An 18870-nucleotide genomic window follows, 5' to 3' on the forward strand; every position below is an offset into this window, starting at 1 on the left:
TAATATGTTGGGTTTCTGGTTTGGGATTCTTTCAAGGACTCGACCCTAGGATTTCTGGTGTTTGGTAAGGGTGATGAATGGTTAGTGGGGTAGTGACGGATATGTGCTACTATATTATTTCGAATCTCGTATGCTTGCTTTATCCTTCGATCGGATTCAGCCATTGATTGATGAGTGGACTGGGCGAGCCCCTAGAGGGGCAACACCCAGCATGTATCCCGCCCTGAGGCGGGGCCCTGACCTTCAGATGGGCCTTGATCTCGGAGGCCCAATTGGCCCAATAGGTAGTACCCAAGCTCTATAAATAGGAGGTAGTTATCAACTGTAAGGGACTTTTGACCCATTTGATGAAGTAACACATAAAATTCAGCATTCTCTCTCTTACTCTCTCTCTCTAGCACAATCTCTCTACCCTTAGGTACTATACCTTTCCTCAATGTTCATTCCCAGAACATTTGGCGCCGTCTGTGGGGAACTGTAAACTTTCTACTCCCATTCACGTGGATTGATTGTGCATGAAGTTACCTCTGATTGTGATTAGGCAACTCTCTGGTTTTCCGATTTTGATTCTGTGACTAGTGTTGGTTTTCCGATCGAGTTTGCATCGTTTCTGGTTTAGATGGAGACTCGACGCAGGAGGCAACATCATTCACCAATGCGACAGCGGATTTCGCCGCCTCGGCGGCCTCATCGTGTGGACCTGGATTCTCCGGTGCGAACGGCAGGAGTACAGTCGCCCTCTCCTCCTCCATCACCACCGCCTCCTCCATCGCCTTCACAGGTGGGATCTCGGGAGCACTCACCAGGGAATTCACCTGCTCCGGAACAACAACCGGCGGTGACGCAGGAGCAATGGCGCCATTTGATGCGCAGCATTGGCAACATCCAGCAGCGGAATGAGCATCTACAGGCTCAGTTAGATTTCTACCGTCGCGAGCAGCGAGATGATGGAAGCAGAGAAGCAGATTCCGTGGCTGAGTTCCGTCCGTTCTCGGAAGATGTCGAGAGTGTGGCGATTCCGGATAACATGAAAACGTTAGTTCTGGATTCTTACAGCGGAGATTCCGATCCGAAAGATCATCTACTGTACTTTAATACGAAAATGGTGATAATTGCGGCGTCAGATGCGGTGAAGTGCAGGATGTTTCCATCGACGTTCAAATCGACGGCAATGGCGTGGTTCACAACTTTGCCGCGTGGATCGATTTCAAATTTCAGAGACTTCTCATCCAAGTTTCTAGTGCAATTCTCGGCAAATAAGAATCAGCCGGTGACGATCAATGACCTATACAATATTCGCCAGCAGGAAGGGGAGTCACTGAAAGAGTACATGGCAAGGTATAGCGCGGCGTCGGTAAAGGTAGAGGACGAGGAGCCTCGAGCTTGTGCTTTAGCATTTAAAAACGGTTTGCTGCCGGGAGGGTTGAACAGCAAATTGACACGTAAGCCGGCGCGCTCGATGGGAGAGATGCGTGCTCGTGCCAGCACTTATATTCTCGACGAGGAGGACGACGCTTTCAAAAGAAAGCGCGCGAAGTTGGAAAAGGGCGACACGTCGCCCAAGCGCGTGAAAAAGATAGGAGCGGCGAAGATAAGGGGGATGGCAAACAGCAGAGGCCAGGTAAGGGGAAGTCGGTATTCAAACCAACCAAGGAACAGTTGTATCCACGGCGCGATGATTATGAACAACGTCGGCCTTGGCAATCTAAGTCTCATCGCCAGCGGGAGGAAACTGATATGGTGATGAACACAGATGCATCGGATATGCTCCGAGGGGCAAGCGACGCAAATCTAGTGGATGAGCCGGAGGCCCCAAAGTATCAGCCACGGGACGCCAATCCCAAGAAGTGGTGCGAGTTCCACCGGTCCGCCGGGCATGATACGGATGACTGTTGGACTTTGCAGCGGGAGATTGATAAGTTGATTCGGGCGGGATATCAAGGAAATCGTCAAGGCCAGTGGCGCAATGGTGGCGATCAAAACAAAGCGCACAAGCGGGAGGAGGAGCGAGCGGACACTAAGGGCAAGAAAAAGCAAGAATCAGCGGCTATCGCCACAAAAGGGGCTGATGACACGTTCGCTCAACACTCAGGACCGCCCGTCGGGACCATCAACACCATCGCCGGGGGATTTGGCGGCGGTGGCGACACTCATGCGGCGCGTAAGCGCCATGTTCGTGCCGTTAATTCCGTTCATGAGGTCGCTTTTGGATTCGTACACCCTGACATAACAATCTCGATGGCGGACTTTGAGGGGATAAAGCCTCATAAGGACGACCCGATTGTGGTGCAGTTAAGGATGAACAGTTTCAACGTTAGAAGGGTACTCCTGGATCAGGGTAGTTCGGCTGATATTATCTATGGTGATGCATTTGACAAGTTGGGACTAACTGACAATGATCTAACTCCATACGCGGGAACCTTGGTAGGTTTCGCGGGGGAGCAAGTAATGGTGCGGGGATACATTGATCTAGACACAATATTTGGGGAAGACGAGTGTGCTAGGGTTTTGAAGGTAAGGTATCTGGTTCTCCAGGTGGTAGCATCCTACAATGTCATCATTGGGCGAAATACATTGAATCGCCTTTGTGCTGTAATTTCGACAGCCCACTTAGCGGTCAAGTATCCGCTAAGCAGTGGAAAGGTGGGAAAGCTGAAGGTGGACCAGAAGATGGCGAGGGAGTGTTACAATAATTGCCTTAACTTGTACGGCAAGAAGAGTGCGTTGGTGGGTCATAGATGTTATGAAATCGAAGCTTCGGATGAAAATCTTGATCCCCGGGGCGAGGGGCGAGTAAATAGGCCCACGCCAATTGAGGAAACGAAGGCGCTAAAGTTTGGCGATCGCACTTTGAAGATTGGGACCAGACTGACGGAAGAGCAGGAGACGCGCCTGACAAAACTGCTTGGGGAGAACTTAGACTTGTTTGCTTGGAGCTGCAAAGACATGCCTGGAATTGATCCAAACTTCATATGCCATCGATTAGCATTGAATCCAAGTGTCAAGCCAGTTTCACAACTTAGGAGGCGCTTGGGTGGCGACAAAGGGAAGGCGGTGCAACAGGAGGTCGACAAGTTGCTGGCGGCAGAGTTCATCAGGGAAGTGAAGTATCCGACGTGGTTGGCGAACGTCGTAATGGTGAAGAAGGCGAACGGGAAATGGCGAATGTGTGTAGATTACACAGACTTAAACAAAGCATGTCCAAAAGATTCGTATCCCCTTCCCAGCATCGATAGCCTTGTTGATGGTGCCTCGGGCAACGAACTGCTTAGCTTGATGGATGCTTACTCTGGCTATCATCAAATCCGCATGCACCCGGCAGACGAGGACAAAACGGCTTTTATGACTGCCAGAGTCAATTATTGCTATCGCACCATGCCGTTTGGACTAAAGAACGCTGGGGCTACCTACCAAAGATTGATGGATAGGGTTTTTGCTGGGCAGGTGGGAAGAAACATGGAGGTTTACGTTGATGACATGATTGTTAAATCAGTACGAGGTTTAGACCATCATCAAGATCTGGAGGAAGCATTTGGCGAAATAAGGAAGCACAGTATGCGCCTCAATCCGGAGAAGTGCTCTTTTGGTGTTCAGGGGGGCAAGTTTTTGGGATTCATGATCACATCCAGAGGAATCGAGATAAACCCAGAAAAATGCAAGGCGATTCAGCAGATGAAAAGCCCTTCCAATGTGAAAGAAGTCCAACGTTTGACGGGGCGAATAGCAGCTTTATCTCGGTTTCTTCCCAAGTCTGGTGACAGATCTTTTCCTTTTTTCAAGTGTCTTCGTAAGAATGTCGCATTCGAGTGGACGGCGGAGTGTGAGGAAGCTTTTGTTCGCCTCAAGGAACTCCTATCGTCACCGCCAATCTTGTCGAAACCAATGCAGGGACACCCGCTGCATTTGTATTTTGCTGTGAGCGATAGTGCTCTGAGTTCTGTGATGTTGCAGGAGATAGATGGCGAGCATCGAATTGTTTATTTTGTTAGTCACACACTCCAGGGCGCGGAGGTCAGATATCAGAAAATTGAGAAGGCGGCGCTGGCGGTCCTCGTCACCGCCCGGCGATTGAGACCTTATTTTCAGAGTTTTCCCGTAAAGGTGCGGACGGATTTGCCCTTGAGACAAGTATTACAAAAACCGGATTTATCAGGTAGATTGGTCGCCTGGTCGGTTGAATTGTCAGAGTATGGTTTGCAATACGATAAGCGGGGCACGGTTGGTGCGCAATCACTAGCTGACTTTGTGGTCGAGTTGACTCCAGATCGGTTTGAAAGAGTGGACACTCAGTGGACTCTCTTCGTGGATGGATCCTCCAATAGTAGTGGCAGCGGCGCGGGAGTAACGTTAGAAGGGCCGGGGGAACTAGTGTTGGAGCAATCTCTGAAGTTCGAGTTCAAAGCAACGAACAACCAAGCAGAATATGAAGCTCTCATCGCCGGATTGAAGTTGGCGCGGGAAGTGAAGATCAGGAGTTTGTTGATAAGAACTGACTCACAATTGGTGGAGAATCAAGTGAAGGGAACTTTCCAGGTCAAAGATCCTAATCTGATCAAGTACCTTGAGCGGGTACGGTATTTGATGACACTCTTTCAAGAGGTCGTGGTGGAGTACGTTCCTCGGGCAGAAAATCAGCGGGCGGACGCGCTAGCCAAACTGGCAAGCACGCGGAAGCCCGGCAATAACAAAAGTGTGATTCAGGAAACGCTGGCGTACCCAAGCATCGAAGGCGAGCTCATGGCCTGCGTGAACAGAGGGAGAACATGGATGGATCCCATAATATCTATCTTGGCGGGGGACTCGGCAGAAGTGGAGCAATGCACGAAGGAGCAGCAGCGGGAGGCGAGTCACTATACTCTCATTGACGGACACTTGTATCGCCGTGGTTTCTCGACGCCATTGTTGAAATGTGTACCGCCAGAGAAGTACGAAGCGATAATGTCTGAAGTACATGAAGGAGTGTGCGCGAGCCACATCGGGGGAAGGTCTTTGGCTTGCAAAGTGTTGAGGGCGGGTTTTTACTGGCCCACCCTCAGGAAAGATTGTATGGACTTCGTGAAGCAGTGCAAGGAGTGTCAAGTGTTCGCGGATTTGTCTAAGGCACCACCAAAAGAGTTGGTAACGATGAGCGCCCCGTGGCCTTTCGCCATGTGGGGTGTGGACTTAGTAGGACCTTTCCCGACCGCCAGGGCACAAATGAAGTTTATATTGGTGGCGGTGGACTACTTCACTAAATGGATTGAGGCGGAACCCTTGGCCAAGATTACTTCTGCAAAGATAGTCAATTTCTACTGGAAGCGTATTGTTTGCAGGTTCGGGATCCCAAGGGCGATCGTATTTGACAATGGGACCCAGTTTTCAAGCTGTCAAACAAGGGAGTTCTGCAAGGAAATGGGCATACAGATGAGGTTCGCCTCTGTTGAGCATCCGCAGACGAACGGGCAGGTGGAATCTGCAAACAGGGTAATCCTACGAGGACTAAGACGACGACTCGCGGAGGCTAAGGGAGCTTGGTTGGATGAACTTCCGGCGGTGCTGTGGTCGTACAACACCACCGAGCAATCTACTACAAGGGAAACCCCCTTTAGAATGACCTACGGGGTAGATGCAATGTTGCCGGTGGAGATTGACAACTTTACATGGCGGACTCGACCAGGTTTTGAAGAGGAAAATCAGGCCAACATGGCGGTGGAGTTGGACCTTTTGTCGGAAACGCGCGACGAGGCGCACATTCGGGAAACAGCGATGAAGCAGCGCGTGGCGGCAAAGTTCAACAGCAGGGTCCGCGTCCGAGACATGCAGGTTGGCGACCTGGTCCTCAAGTGGCGATTGGGAGCCCCGGGGAACAAGCTTACTCCCAACTGGGAAGGGCCCTACCGCATTATTAAAGTTCTTGGTAATGGGGCCTATCACTTAGAGGAGCTTGATGGGAGGCGGTTACCTCGATCGTTCAATGGTTTGAGCTTGCGCTACTTTTATAGTTGATCGCAGGCGAGAAAGTGAACAAGGCGGAATCGCCGGAGCCAGATATCTTTAAGATTTTCCGAAGTGTTCTCAAATTCTCCAATGTACTGCAACGACAAATCAATAAAATAAAACGAAAATTCACGAAATTCGTGTCCAAAAAATTCCAGGGATTCCCTGACGATCGGAATTGCCGATCGACATAAAGAATTACGGCGATCACTAAGTGGGACAAGCTTGATCCCCAAAGGGGCTTGCTGGAACCCTGAAGGTTGTGGCGATTCCACAAATGGCCTTTGACGCCTGGGAATCACCCTCCGGAAAGTCTGACGTGATCGCCGGTCCCGTAAACGATGTGCTGGGTAAGTCTCGCCAGAATACGACGAGCGCCGTTAACTAGGCAAAAGTCTTGGGACCCCCAAATGGCCATTGGGATCCAAGCATTGTAAGCCCCGAGCGGGCAAAGCCCCGGGCGAAGTCCTCGAGAATGGAGGCCGTTTTCTTCCTATTAGGGAAAAAACGTCTAAAGTCTTGGTGGTGGAATACCAAGCAACAAGTCCTAGTTAAAATTAAGGCACGAAATCGTTAGGCGTAATTCAATCATATGACGCGTGAAAAATAGCGCAAGATATAAGGTCGGCGAATGAATAGGAGGGAAGGCGAGTGGTGTACGGCGAAAGCATTCCAATATGACTTACAAAATATCCAACGGCGATATAAAAAGCTATGGCGAAGGGTTGCTTTAACATAGACGAATGGCGGAAAAGTACACTACAAGGTGACAGTAAAAGATAAAAGTAATGTTAAAAATTACATTATTCATTGTTTTCTTTCTCCTGTTCTTCTTCTTCCTCTTCTTCTTCAGTCGCTGTCCAGAGGTTTTGGTCAATCAGGGGAGGATCGTCAGGACCAACCAGTCCTGCGGCGGTTATCTCTTTCATTACTCCCATGGCGCTAAAGTCAAAGTTCGGGTACAAATGTTGGGCCTGATCTTTGGCGAGGTAGAAGCCGCGCTCGCGGTTGTCAAGGGCGATGTCAGCGGCTTGTTCCCTCGCCTCAATGGCTTTGGCCTTCTCCGTCGCCAGCTCGTCCTCTAGACTTTTGATCTTTGCTAGTTGGGAAGCAATCTCAGCATCTTTCGTGGCGAGGGCCTCGACATGAGTTTCGGTCGCTTTCTTGATCTCCTCGGACGTAGCCTGCATCACCGCCTCCATGTCAGATTTCGCCAAGGCCAAGGACTCCGCAGACTTTTTCTCTTGCTCCGCCAACGCCTTTTTCACTAACTCCAGCTCAGCGCACAGTATGGCAAGCTCTGACTCCTTAGCAATCAGCGCCTCGCCTCGGGCGATCAAGTCCTTTTCAGCTTGCTCTTTTTCCTTCTTGCAAGCTTGAAGGCTTGCATCAAGCTCATCTGCTTCTTCCTTCATCAGCGCCAGCTGATCCTCCAGCTCGCCGATTTTAATCCCCGCCGTGCCAATCATCTTGTCGGCATAGACTTTGTCTTTTCCTGCCTGCGTCGCCAGTTTGTCGAAACGCTTTTCCCAAGCAGCGGCGGCTTCTTGATGCTTAGCACTTTCGGCCTTCAACCGCTCAGCTTCAACGTTGGCGGCATTGAACTTCTCAAACGTGTGAGCAAAGATGCACCCAGCGCGTAGGAGGCAAGCAAGAGTCTCCTCCTTGGTGTCATTCAGGCCCCGACTCAAAACTTCTTTTTCTATAACGTCACGGTTGAGACCAGCAAGTAAGAATTCTGAGGGTTCAATGGCGTTGGGGAGCATATTATAATAGCTTGAAGAACCGACCTCGGGAGCAGGGGCTTGTTCAATTTGAGCTGCTTCAGAGGTAGTGGCAGCGCCAGGACAGGATTTTTCCCCTTGATGAGGCGGGGAAGGCATGGAGCCCGCATCATGTGTTGAGGGCGGGCTAGGAGGCGCATCTTGGCGAGGGGGAGACTTTGGGGTTTCATTTTCTTTTTCCTTATCTCCAATAGGAGTGTCGGAAGACGCAGCAGCTTTTGTGGCGTTAACGCCGGCGGAGGCGGCTGTGGCGCCAATAGAGGACTCAGCGGCAACAGCAGCGGTCGCACCGGCGGAGGCAGGAGAAGAAGCTGGTACGGCGGTTGGCTCGGTAGCTGCGGCGACAGAGGCTTCAGCGACATTTTTGCCTTTAGGCGCAGCAGTAGTGGTGGGCTGAGCGCCAGGGTTGGATGTGCCGGCGTCGGAGGAGGCTTTGGTCAATCTTCTCCTCTTGGGAGCTTTGGTGCTCTCGGCTTGGTTCTCAGCACCGCCCCGTTTTTTCGCGTCGCCCTCAGTGTTGAATTTTGGGGAAAAGCGAGCCATTCTCCTCTCGCGGGCCTTCAGGAGCTCGGCGTTCGTGAAATTCATATCTTCTGTAACAATAAAAAAAAAACGATCAGTGATAACATAGGAGTCGAGAAAGGAAATGTCAATAATAAAAGTGAGCTATGGGCAACCTAAGTATTTGGGAGTTCTTGAGAGGTCAGCACCCTCAAGGACTGTTGTGCAGTCAAGGATGGGAAGTGGGGCAAGGAGATTAAGAAAGGCTTTATCGTTGGCGGACAAGGAATCCTCTGAAGGATCGGTGATCCCGTTGGGCTTCTCTGTCCAGTAAAGAGGAAAGAGGGCGGTCCCGTCTCTGAGGGTGAATGCCTCTGGGTAGGCGGGATGAACCGCCACACGAAAGTACTTTCGTGCGAAGGAGGACTTCGCGTTACTTTTGTGGGGATGCAAACACTTCCGGCCGGCTCGGGCCTTCAAGGAAATCCATCCTTTGTTTTTGATGGACTTGGGGTCGACGTCGTAAAGGTAGAAGAAACCGGTGGGGGATGGGGCGATGCCGACAGCGGCGCTTAGGATTTCAAAACATCGAATGAAGGCCCAGGCGTTAGGGTGGAGTTGACAGGGAGCCGCGTTGATGTCGCGGAGGACGGTTTGGACAAAGGGCGAGAAAGGAAGCCTGATTCCAAGCTCGCTAAACATGTATTCGTACGCAAAGAAAAAATGGGATCTCTTTACGTCGCCGTCTGGCTTGTGAAGCCAGGGGCGATCCCCGGGACTGCAAACCCAGATCCTGAGTTTGGCGTTAAACTCATCGTCATTGGACAAGCCACCCAGGGAGTTCACGAATTGCACAATGGGATCGCTATCTTGGAAGATGGAAGGTTGATCTATAGCCTCGTGTTTGGGGGCTACTTGGACTGGAAGGGGCAGAGTGGCGTAGGTTTTTAGTCGGTGAGCTGGGATCTCCGGAACCTCTAAACGGAGGCCGCCGGCAGCGGTGGAGTCAGGGTCGCTTTCGGAGGAGGAAGAAGAGTGATTAGGGGAGGTAGGGTTTGAAGCCATTTTTAGAAGACAGTGAAGTGAAAGAAAGGAAAAGATCAGTATGTGTGCGATGTAAAGATAAGGACAGTGGGACTCACCGGAGTAGGATGTGAAGAGTGGGTAGCGGAAAGGGTGATAAGCGACGGCTCCGGAGCGGAAGTGGGCAGAAGGAGTTTGGTAAGCGATTAGGGAAATGAAGAGGGGTCTCGGAAAGGGATGACAGTGGGGAAGAAGGGTTTTTATAGGAGAAGGGGAGAAGCTGGAAGGGTGACGCGTGTTGGACGCGTGTGGAAGGTTGGAAGTCATGATGGTTTTGGGGAGGTGGGTCGCGTGCAAAGGGGAGTTACTGCGCACGATGGGACGGTTATGAAAGGTGAAGTGACGGTTCCGGAGAAAGAGGGAAATTGATGTAACCAACACATCACGTGGGGCAGCCACGTGAGGCAGATAGAAATTTGAAAGGGTTTTAAAATAAGGGAAAGCGCGAAAAGCCTCGCCACTATAAGGATCAAACGCCATCGCCTGACGATGGACACCAACAACGAAGTTCAGTCGCTCGCCGGGGTCACCGCCAGTCAATGATTGAATGATCGGCACATGACCCATGCCTGCCACCTTTCCCGCCGGCGAGCGATCATACACCTGCTCCAACTTATCACCAATACAAAGTAGTCGTTCTCGCCGCTTGCGGACTTGTGGACTTGCCAGCTTGGTTTGCTCGTCAAGTCAGTGGACTGGGTAACTGAAAATGCTAGTTTCCTTTTGCTCACGCCATGTTGGCGATATAGTTAACTTCTCTTTTCTCAAGCCATGTTGGCAGTGTAGATTCCGGTGTACAATAAGACATGTAACAGCATTTAAAAGACACCCTTAGCTCTCGTACCTCGAGCTCGGTGTCTTGTGGACTAGTGGACTGGGCGAGCCCCTAGAGGGGCAACGCCCAGCATGTATCCCGCCCTGAGGCGGGGCCCTGACCTTCAGATGGGCCTTGATCTCGGAGGCCCAATTGGCCCAATAGGTAGTACCCAAGCTCTATAAATAGGAGGTAGTTATCAATTGTAAGGGACTTTTGGCCCATTTGATGAAGTAACACATAAAATTCAGCATTCTCTCTCTTACTCTCTCTCTCTAGCACAATCTCTCTACCCTTAGGTACTATACCTTTCCTCAATGTTCATTCCCAGAACAATGAGTTTTTCTGAATCCAAATCAGACCAACCTAAACCACCGGTTTTTGATAGTACTATATTTTGGTGTATTTCATTGCTTCCGCAATTTTAAGCCGAGTATGACCAATATGAGCGGCAAAACCTATATAATATTGTGTAGTAAGAACTTCCAGTGAAACCATTTTTACGAGTATATCTTAAAGTATATTTATGACTGCCAGTTTACAATTTTTTTTTTGTTAGCCAGCCCCAGTTTACATTTAACACAATTGATGAAAACCCATCAATAATTTACAAAAATATGCCAGCGGTGGGTAACTAACAATCCAACACAGCCATGAGGTGTTCAAAAACTTAAAGCTTTTTGCAGACCAGCAGCATATTGTCGTGCCCATTGGTCATAGTGAACAATTTCTTCAAGTGAAGGAAATGCTACCAATTCTTTTTGATGTTCGTCACATGTTAGCTCCACAACCTTGAAAATATCCAGATAGCTAATCCTGGAAACACAAAACATAACCAATCAGAAGAAGCTAATCAAGCAACTGCATGAGCTGAAATTTTAAATGCAAAAATTGTACAGTGAAAATAACTAGAAAATACTTACTTTTCTTCAACAAACAATTCTACAGCTTTCTCATTTGCTGCACTAAGAACTCCTGTCATGGTACCTCCAGCTCGCCCAGCAGCGTAGCAAAGATTCACGGATGGAAACTTTGCGGTGTTAGGAGCTTCAAATGTTAGCTTACCATACCTGAGTGATTAGATTTGAAATTTATCAATAAGCTGAACAATTTGCAAAGTATTCCAATTATAAATGGTTCATCATACTGATCTGAGTTTTATATATAATGAAATAGCAGTTCTGGTATCATTAATTTGGGATTTCTTTCTCAACATGTTGCTTCCTCCAAATTCATTTTTATGTGGCCGCAAATTTGTGGTGAGAACAACTGAAATTCAACTAGTTCCCTTTAAAGTTCCCTATAACAATTTAAATATTTTAATACTATATCTATGATTACTCCTTTTGTGTCTTAGTAAATTAAGCAAACTTCAAACTTTGAAAAAATTTGAAACAGGGGAAATTAATTTTACTTGGTAAGATCAAGGCGAGGGTAAGTTATTTCAGAGCAATAGATTCTTTCTGGCCAAGACAATGTATAAAGGAGCGGCAATCGCATGTCAGGTATTCCCAACTGTGCAATAACAGATGAATCCTGGAAACACAAAAAAAATTAACATGAGAAAAGAGGTGAAAGTAATATTTGGTTATGTTGTCTCTTGTTTCTGTCTTTCCTTTATATTATATTTGAATTTGAACTTATAGAATACACATGATCAGGCCATTAACTTGGAGGTATTGTCATTTGTCAATCAGTATGTTAGTGAGAGTTTGTATGTACATTTAAATTAACAAACAACAGCTAAGACAGGATATTGTAAGAGGGCTAAACCTGTGTTTCAATCATAGAATGTATGATAGATTGTGGATGAATAACAATCTCAATATCATCATATTCTGCTCCAAATAAGTAATGTGCTTCAATTACTTCTAGACCCTGCAAAAGTAAATAAACTAGTATAAAGCTAAAAAATGTATTTGAGAGATTTAGAAGAAATCATTTTTTTTTTCATCCAAGAAAATATACAGTAGAAGGAAACAAACCTTGTTAAAAAGAGTAGCAGAGTCCACTGTTATCTTTCTTCCCAAAGTCCAGATGGGATGCTTTAGTGCATCAGAAACTTTAATATCCTTCATCTTCTCAACAGGCCATTCCCTATCAATTGAAGGGAAAGACTCATAAGTCAGGTCAATTATATTGAAAACTAATAAGGGTGCTTTTGGGTAAACAGCTTTATGAAGCGTTTCTTCATAACCTAATTTGAAAATATGTTGTGGATGCTCTTATTCATAAGCTAATCTGAACAGCTTATTGATAGGTAGGCCACACACTATTTATACAAGCTCTTCCAAACACTGTATAAATGCTTATACTATAAGATAAACTCAAATAAACTCTTCCAAACGGAACCTAAGTCATATGGAAACATTCAGGAAAGCCTTCTTGAACTACTTTCCATTACCTGAAAGCACCTCCAGATGCAGTTAATTGGATTTTCCTGAGTGCACCTATTGGCAACCCCTGGATACACTGTGCAGAGAAGAATCATTGAAGCATGAGTGATTATCAGTAACAACTAACAAGAAGTGGTGCAAACAATAATTTCTTTGTTATGATCCATTAGAAGGGATGCAATAAATGATAGGCTCAAATACCTGAAAAATTGCAGAATGTTCTGAATCAGCAGGAAGAAATTTTATATTATGCTTGTGGGCAAGAGGGAGAATAAAAGGGGCTCCAGCAATCATTGTCTCTTTGTTTGCCAATGCTATGTCTTTCCCTGCTTGAATTGCAGCAACTGTTGGCTGGAGAAAACAACAAGAGGAAGCATTAGTTGTCTGATAAGTAAAAACCAATAACTTTTTTTCTTCTGATTTTAGTGTCTGTTCTATTTATAACATGTTTGAATTAGCTTATATATCTTCAAAATCAAATACGAAACTCAGAAGCTACTTGAGTTTCTATCCCAAATTGATTTTAACTTTAGAATCAATAGTAGAAGGACTTTCAAACATGCACTACATACACTTAATTAATTAACTTTGCTTAGCAATTCATCAATATGAAAATAGTTGTACAGTTATTTTACATTGAAGTGTGAGAGAACAAATAGCAGTAGAGTTCTAAAGAAAATTACTTGGTTACTAGTTTACTCATCAGAAGCAAAATGGAATATTTCTATTTCTTTTCTTCTACTATTTCTAGGATACAAACTTCATTTATTTATATGTAACGTCTGACATTCTTGAAAATTTAAGTTCTAACAATAAACTCCTCTCAAATAATTACATACTTTGTAAATATGGCATGTTGAATACATTGGTTGAGAAGATTGAATGAAAGAGACAAGATTTAAAGTTACCTTCAATCCTGCACAACCAACTATTCCTGTAACTACAGTGGCTGCATCAGGGTGACCAGCAACCTGAAATTATTATTAATAATCAGAAAAAACAACACTAGATTCATAAGCTAAATCCTTATATTAGAGAAATGATGGTTTTCACCTCTACGACTCCTTGCTCTCCCACGAGGATTTCAGGTTTGTGGTCCAAATCAGCCAAAGCCTCTTTGAGTTCATCAATTCGAGACTCATCTCTAAGAGCAACAACTTGAGGCTTAAATGTCTTTACCTGAACAATATAATATATATCAGGACAAAATGATTCATTAATGATTCATTTAATCACATGAGATAATTTAGAGCTTTAAGAACTTCAGTCCCTTCTTCTGATCCAAGTTTTCTTAATTTACTAGTTGATTTGAACAAGAAATCTGCTGAGCCTAATTTTTTGGAATAAGAACTATATGAAGACCATTTACTGAATGACCAATGCAACACTAAATCACTGATTAAAGATTTAGTTCTCAACTAATTATGTGAATTAATAAAACAAAAGTTCATCTCACTTTGTAAGATTTAATATTCACTGTTGGTACTAGATAAAAAAGTTCTATTACCTGATCTGCAAGAAGAGTGACGTTTGAACCAGCTGCAAGCCCCACAATTTTAAATCTGTCTGAAAACTCTGCCACTATATTAAGTGTCTACAAAAGTAATCAAGTGAAAATTATTAATTTTACTATGAAACAAAGGCAGGCCAAACTATAGTAGAAGCAAAACATTATTTCAGGGTGAACTAACTGCTCATTTACTCTAAATAAAAAATTACACCTTAGTAGCAAAGACCCACACACAATCCAAATCCATCCAATATTGATCCCAAACCCAAACCATTGTCTTGTATATTTTTTGAAGTCACTTTCAAGCCCTTCCTTGTCCCTATGACCACCAAGCACCGCCATTTTATCCTGACCCACCACTTTCCACATCAGGAGTCGCTAGCAAAGTCCTCCCTTACCCTAAAAGAGATGGAATTATTTTCAAGCTATTTTATTGTGGGCTCAAGGTATCCACCGCCGACAACAATAATCATTTGTCGCAAATGCTCGCACTAAGCGGCCTGCGGTCCATTTTCATGGGTGAGGGTCGAACCCTGAACTTGTGGTTAAGAGACGAGGTAAGCAACCATCATGCTTTGAATGTGCAATTCGCAGGTCAAATAAGTTGTCAGGTCAACTATTAGTTTTTTGTTTTTGTTTTGAAAGACCTAGTGTTAGTTAATGTGAATAAATGTCATCTTATGTATATATATGCTTCCACCTCTTTTGCAGATTTTGCATGTAATTAGTCAATGAATATATTTTCTTTTCCCCTCAACCCTTCTAGCTTTTTGCAATGAAAATTGGGGATATCCAAAAGGATAATGCACAAAAAATTTAGTTTATCCAAATAAATGGACTACACAAGCCACACAAATGAAGGAGGTAAAAACACAACATTATCTTGAAAGGACCATCATAAGGGGGAATTAAATCATTAACTCAACAAAAGAGATAGGGAAGTGCAAGCAAACTAAGATATTTCAAGTTCTTGTTTGATTTCAAAGACTTATACCTGGGTTCCAATTGAACCAGTAGATCCCAAGACAGTGATTGGTTTTGGTCCATCCCATGTCTTAAAATCACTAGGCTCAGGAATAGCTGTTCCTGGCCAAGCTGATGGTGGCGATTGTGCAGAGCAAATAACTCGTCTCTTCACTGTTGTCTCAAGTTCTTTTTTCTTGAATACAAAGCTACCTGAAAAGCAAACCAAAATTAAAATAATATATTTAATAATTATATATATATATATATTGATATAATTTCAAGTTTTGTTTGAAAATAAAAAAGCAAGGAAAAGTAAAATATGCAGTCTCAAATTTTCATTTTTTATAAAAATATGTTATATGAACATAAATTAATAAAAATAATTTCTTTTGGTAAATTTTATAAATGCTAATATCTAATAATTTGAGTGTGTGAAATTCACTCTCTATTTAGAGAAAATAGAGAATATTAAAAATAGTCTCATTGAAAAAGTAGAACTCACGATAGCCTCATATTTTCGAGAATGATGAGTCTAGTTCATCATATGATATGCAGAGTTAGAGTAGATAACTAATTTTACTAAACCCGGGCAATCTTAAGAGCATTTTTGGAATTTCGTTCATTTGAAAATCACATTGAAACTAGAATTATAGTCGATATATTTATACTGTAATTTTAGTTTCAACTTCATTTTTGAACAAAGTTTCAAAATATGTCCAAAACATTATGATGACCCACCGATCGACACAATTAACAGCCATATATTCTAACATTCAAGTGCTTATACGTACTGTCTCATTCGTTTTAATTTATTCATGTATATCAGGTAGTTAGTTTGTCGTTTCTTTGTCTCTTACTACAAACTACACTTACACAACCACTGTTTCCTCAGGGATTAGTATATGAAAGCGTCATGTTCGTTTTTGCTTTTAAGGATTGATTGGACTGTTTTACTTAATAAGTTACCCATGATCATGAACTGCCATAATAATTAGGCAGAACAAGAAAGATAACTCGTGTAAATGAGCGACGAGGAAAGAAGATATCATATATAATAAGCCAGGCAACATAAGTTATTCACAAATATTTCAGAAAAGAGAAAGCTCTTATCATCATTATTATAAGTTTATCAACCCTAAGTAAGTTTTAGACAAAGACAGGAAGTAGAACCTGAAAGTTTTGTGGAGGTGTTTGAGTTAAGAGTGTCAGAGAAAAATAAGGGTTTCACTTGAGCTGGAGAGGGCAAATTCAGAGCCATCACCACCGAACTTGAACCAAGCACTGACTCAAGAATATTGCACAGACGAATAATAAAACAAGAGCCAATCAGAGAGTATTAATAAGTGATCAAAAGCACTTATCTTATGAAAAAACAATTACCACAATTTTTATGTGTGGCCATAGTAATGATAAACTCTATATGGTTTTAAACTATTGGAAATTTTGTCGTTATTGCTTTTTTCCTATTGGTACACTTGTCGTTGTTATAAGAGAAAATAGGAGATGCACTGTGACAGTGTAAACTTGTTTTACACATGCACCCAATTGATTTCCGCCACATCAGTAATTTATTAATTTACTAATTAAAATTAAAAAGATTTGTAACTACTTATGTGGCATAATGTGATTGGACGTCAGTGTAAAACTTCTTTACACTGATAGTGTATATCCATTAATTTCTTGTTATAAAAACAAAATATGAATAATGGCTAAGTTTAACCCTTAATGATAGGACCAATTAATTTAGCAGCTAGCACTCGTTATTGAGATATGGATTGTGAAGTCTTCGTACGTATCAATCATCATAACTAGAAGTTTCTATATTGCATATTTCATGTCATCCACACAAGAAGTGAAAGCAACTGAGGAACTTCTTTTATTTTTTATGGTCACGTGAGGAACTTGATTAATAGTCCTTCATTCTTGTACACAATTCATATGGTCCCGCAATCACAAGAAAATTGTAAGCTAATGTGTTCTTACGAAATGATCGAGGGTATATTTTAAGTAGCTAGGCTTTTCTAGTTATCATATTGGTTGGCACTCAAAAATTAATTATTTTCATAACGGCTATAAAGTGAGTTGAAAAGAAATATGAGAGCTGATTTGCAACTAACCAACTGTTTGTCGAGTTAGGGAAAATAATAGAAGAAAGAAACACCTCCATCATTTCCCTTAAATCCAATATTTAATTTATGGACAAATAATATAGAATCCTAGCCCGAAAAATCTAGGTTTAAACACGTGGACATTGGATATAATTCATTCCCTTAAATGTAGGAATAAATATTACAAGCTGGCTAGGAACCCGCTGATATAAGGTAGACTAATCTTCCAAGCTGACTAAGAATGAAAGGCACAAACACATTACGGTTTGTAGACCAATCTTCCAAGCTGACTAAGATTGGAAAGCACGAACTCCTCACGGCTTGTTGTGGCTTGTATGAAATTAGGACAAGGATTAGTGGTTATATAACTAAATAACTCTTGTAGTCAACCGAGACTCTCCCTATGAATAGGAAAACGATTATTTATACAAACACACAATCAAACCTTCAATACAAATAAAAAAATTGGCTTAATTGCACTTTTGCTCCCTGATCTTTCACCTTTGTGCGATTTACCTCCCTCATCTTTAAAATGAGCGAATTCCCTCCCTCTTCTATTAATATGTGCGATTTAGGCCCTTCCGTTAGTTAGCCGTCCAATTACTAACGGCGGTTGCTATTTTCACCCTCCCTTTTACTAACCACACCCTCATATCAGAAATAAAAATAAAAAAAATAATAATAAAATGGAGGTAAATCGCACAAAGGTGAAAGATCAGGGGGCAAAAGTGCAATTAAGCAAAAAAATAAAAAAATAAATGAAATAAATGAAATAAATTAAATACAATTAATAGAAAATAAAAAAAAACTGAAAAAAATATTTTTATAAAAATCAAAGAAAAAATAATAAAATAAATGAAATAAGTTAAATACAAATAATAGAAAATGAAAAAACATTTTTATAAAATCAAAAAAAAAACTGAAAAAAATATTTTTATAAAAATCAAAGAAAAAAATGTTTTTATAAAATCAAAGAAAATAAAATATTTTTTTTAATTGAAGATAGAAATTTAAAAATAAAATAAAAGAATAATTATTTTTAATTTAGTGTAGGTGGTGCAAATAGAAACAAATTCTTCTTTTATTTTATTTTTAAATTTCTATCTTCAATTAAAAAAAATATGTTATTTTCTTTGATTTTATAAAAACATTTTTTTCTTTGATTTTTATAAAAAAAAATTCAGTTTTTTCTTTGATTTTATAAAAATATTTTTTCATTTTCTATTAATTGTATTTAACTTATTTCATTTATTTTATTATTTTTCTTTGATTTTTATAAAAATATTTTTTCAGTTTTTTTTAATTTATAATTTTTTTTATTTTTTATTTTTTTATTTTTATTTTTATTTCTGATAAGGGGGTGTGGTTAGTAAAAGGGGGGTGAAAATAACAACCACCGTTAGCAATTGGACGGCTAACTAACGGAAGGGCCTAAATCACACATATTAATAGAAGAGGGAGGGAATTCGCTCATTTTAAAGATGAGGGAGGTAAATCGCACAAAGATGAAAGATCAGGGAGCAAAAGTGCAATTAAGCCAAAAAAATTCTATATACTATTTATATTCTGTAACATAAAAAACAATTTTATCTACCACATTTTAAATTGCAGAATGATAAAAAATTTGAGTGTACTTTTGGAAGTTACAGGACTTGGGATAATGGTTTTAGATGTGGTTTTAAAACGTGAGGGTGGTGGTTTAAGTTTTTCCCTTAGTTTAAATGGACCATGC

General features: G+C 42.5%; 1 protein-coding gene across 1 annotated transcript; it reads right to left on the reverse strand.

Moving 5' to 3' along the window:
* Positions 1-10641: 10641 nt before the first annotated feature.
* Positions 10642-16388, reverse strand: LOC130748863 (1-deoxy-D-xylulose 5-phosphate reductoisomerase, chloroplastic-like). The gene is made up of 12 exons (XM_057602107.1): positions 16201-16388; positions 15059-15240; positions 14062-14148; positions 13608-13733; positions 13463-13525; positions 12756-12905; positions 12563-12630; positions 12144-12255; positions 11932-12036; positions 11573-11694; positions 11082-11228; positions 10642-10974 (listed from the first exon to the last, which is right to left on the reverse strand). Exons 1-12 carry the CDS (start codon positions 16286-16288, stop codon positions 10821-10823), a joined length of 1404 nt encoding a protein of 467 aa, XP_057458090.1. The 5' UTR covers positions 16289-16388; the 3' UTR covers positions 10642-10820.
* Between the last annotated feature and the right edge of the window lie 2482 nt (positions 16389-18870).

This window comes from Lotus japonicus, chromosome 3 (genome assembly GCF_012489685.1).
Source record: "Lotus japonicus ecotype B-129 chromosome 3, LjGifu_v1.2".
Lineage (NCBI taxonomy): Eukaryota > Viridiplantae > Streptophyta > Magnoliopsida > Fabales > Fabaceae > Lotus > Lotus japonicus.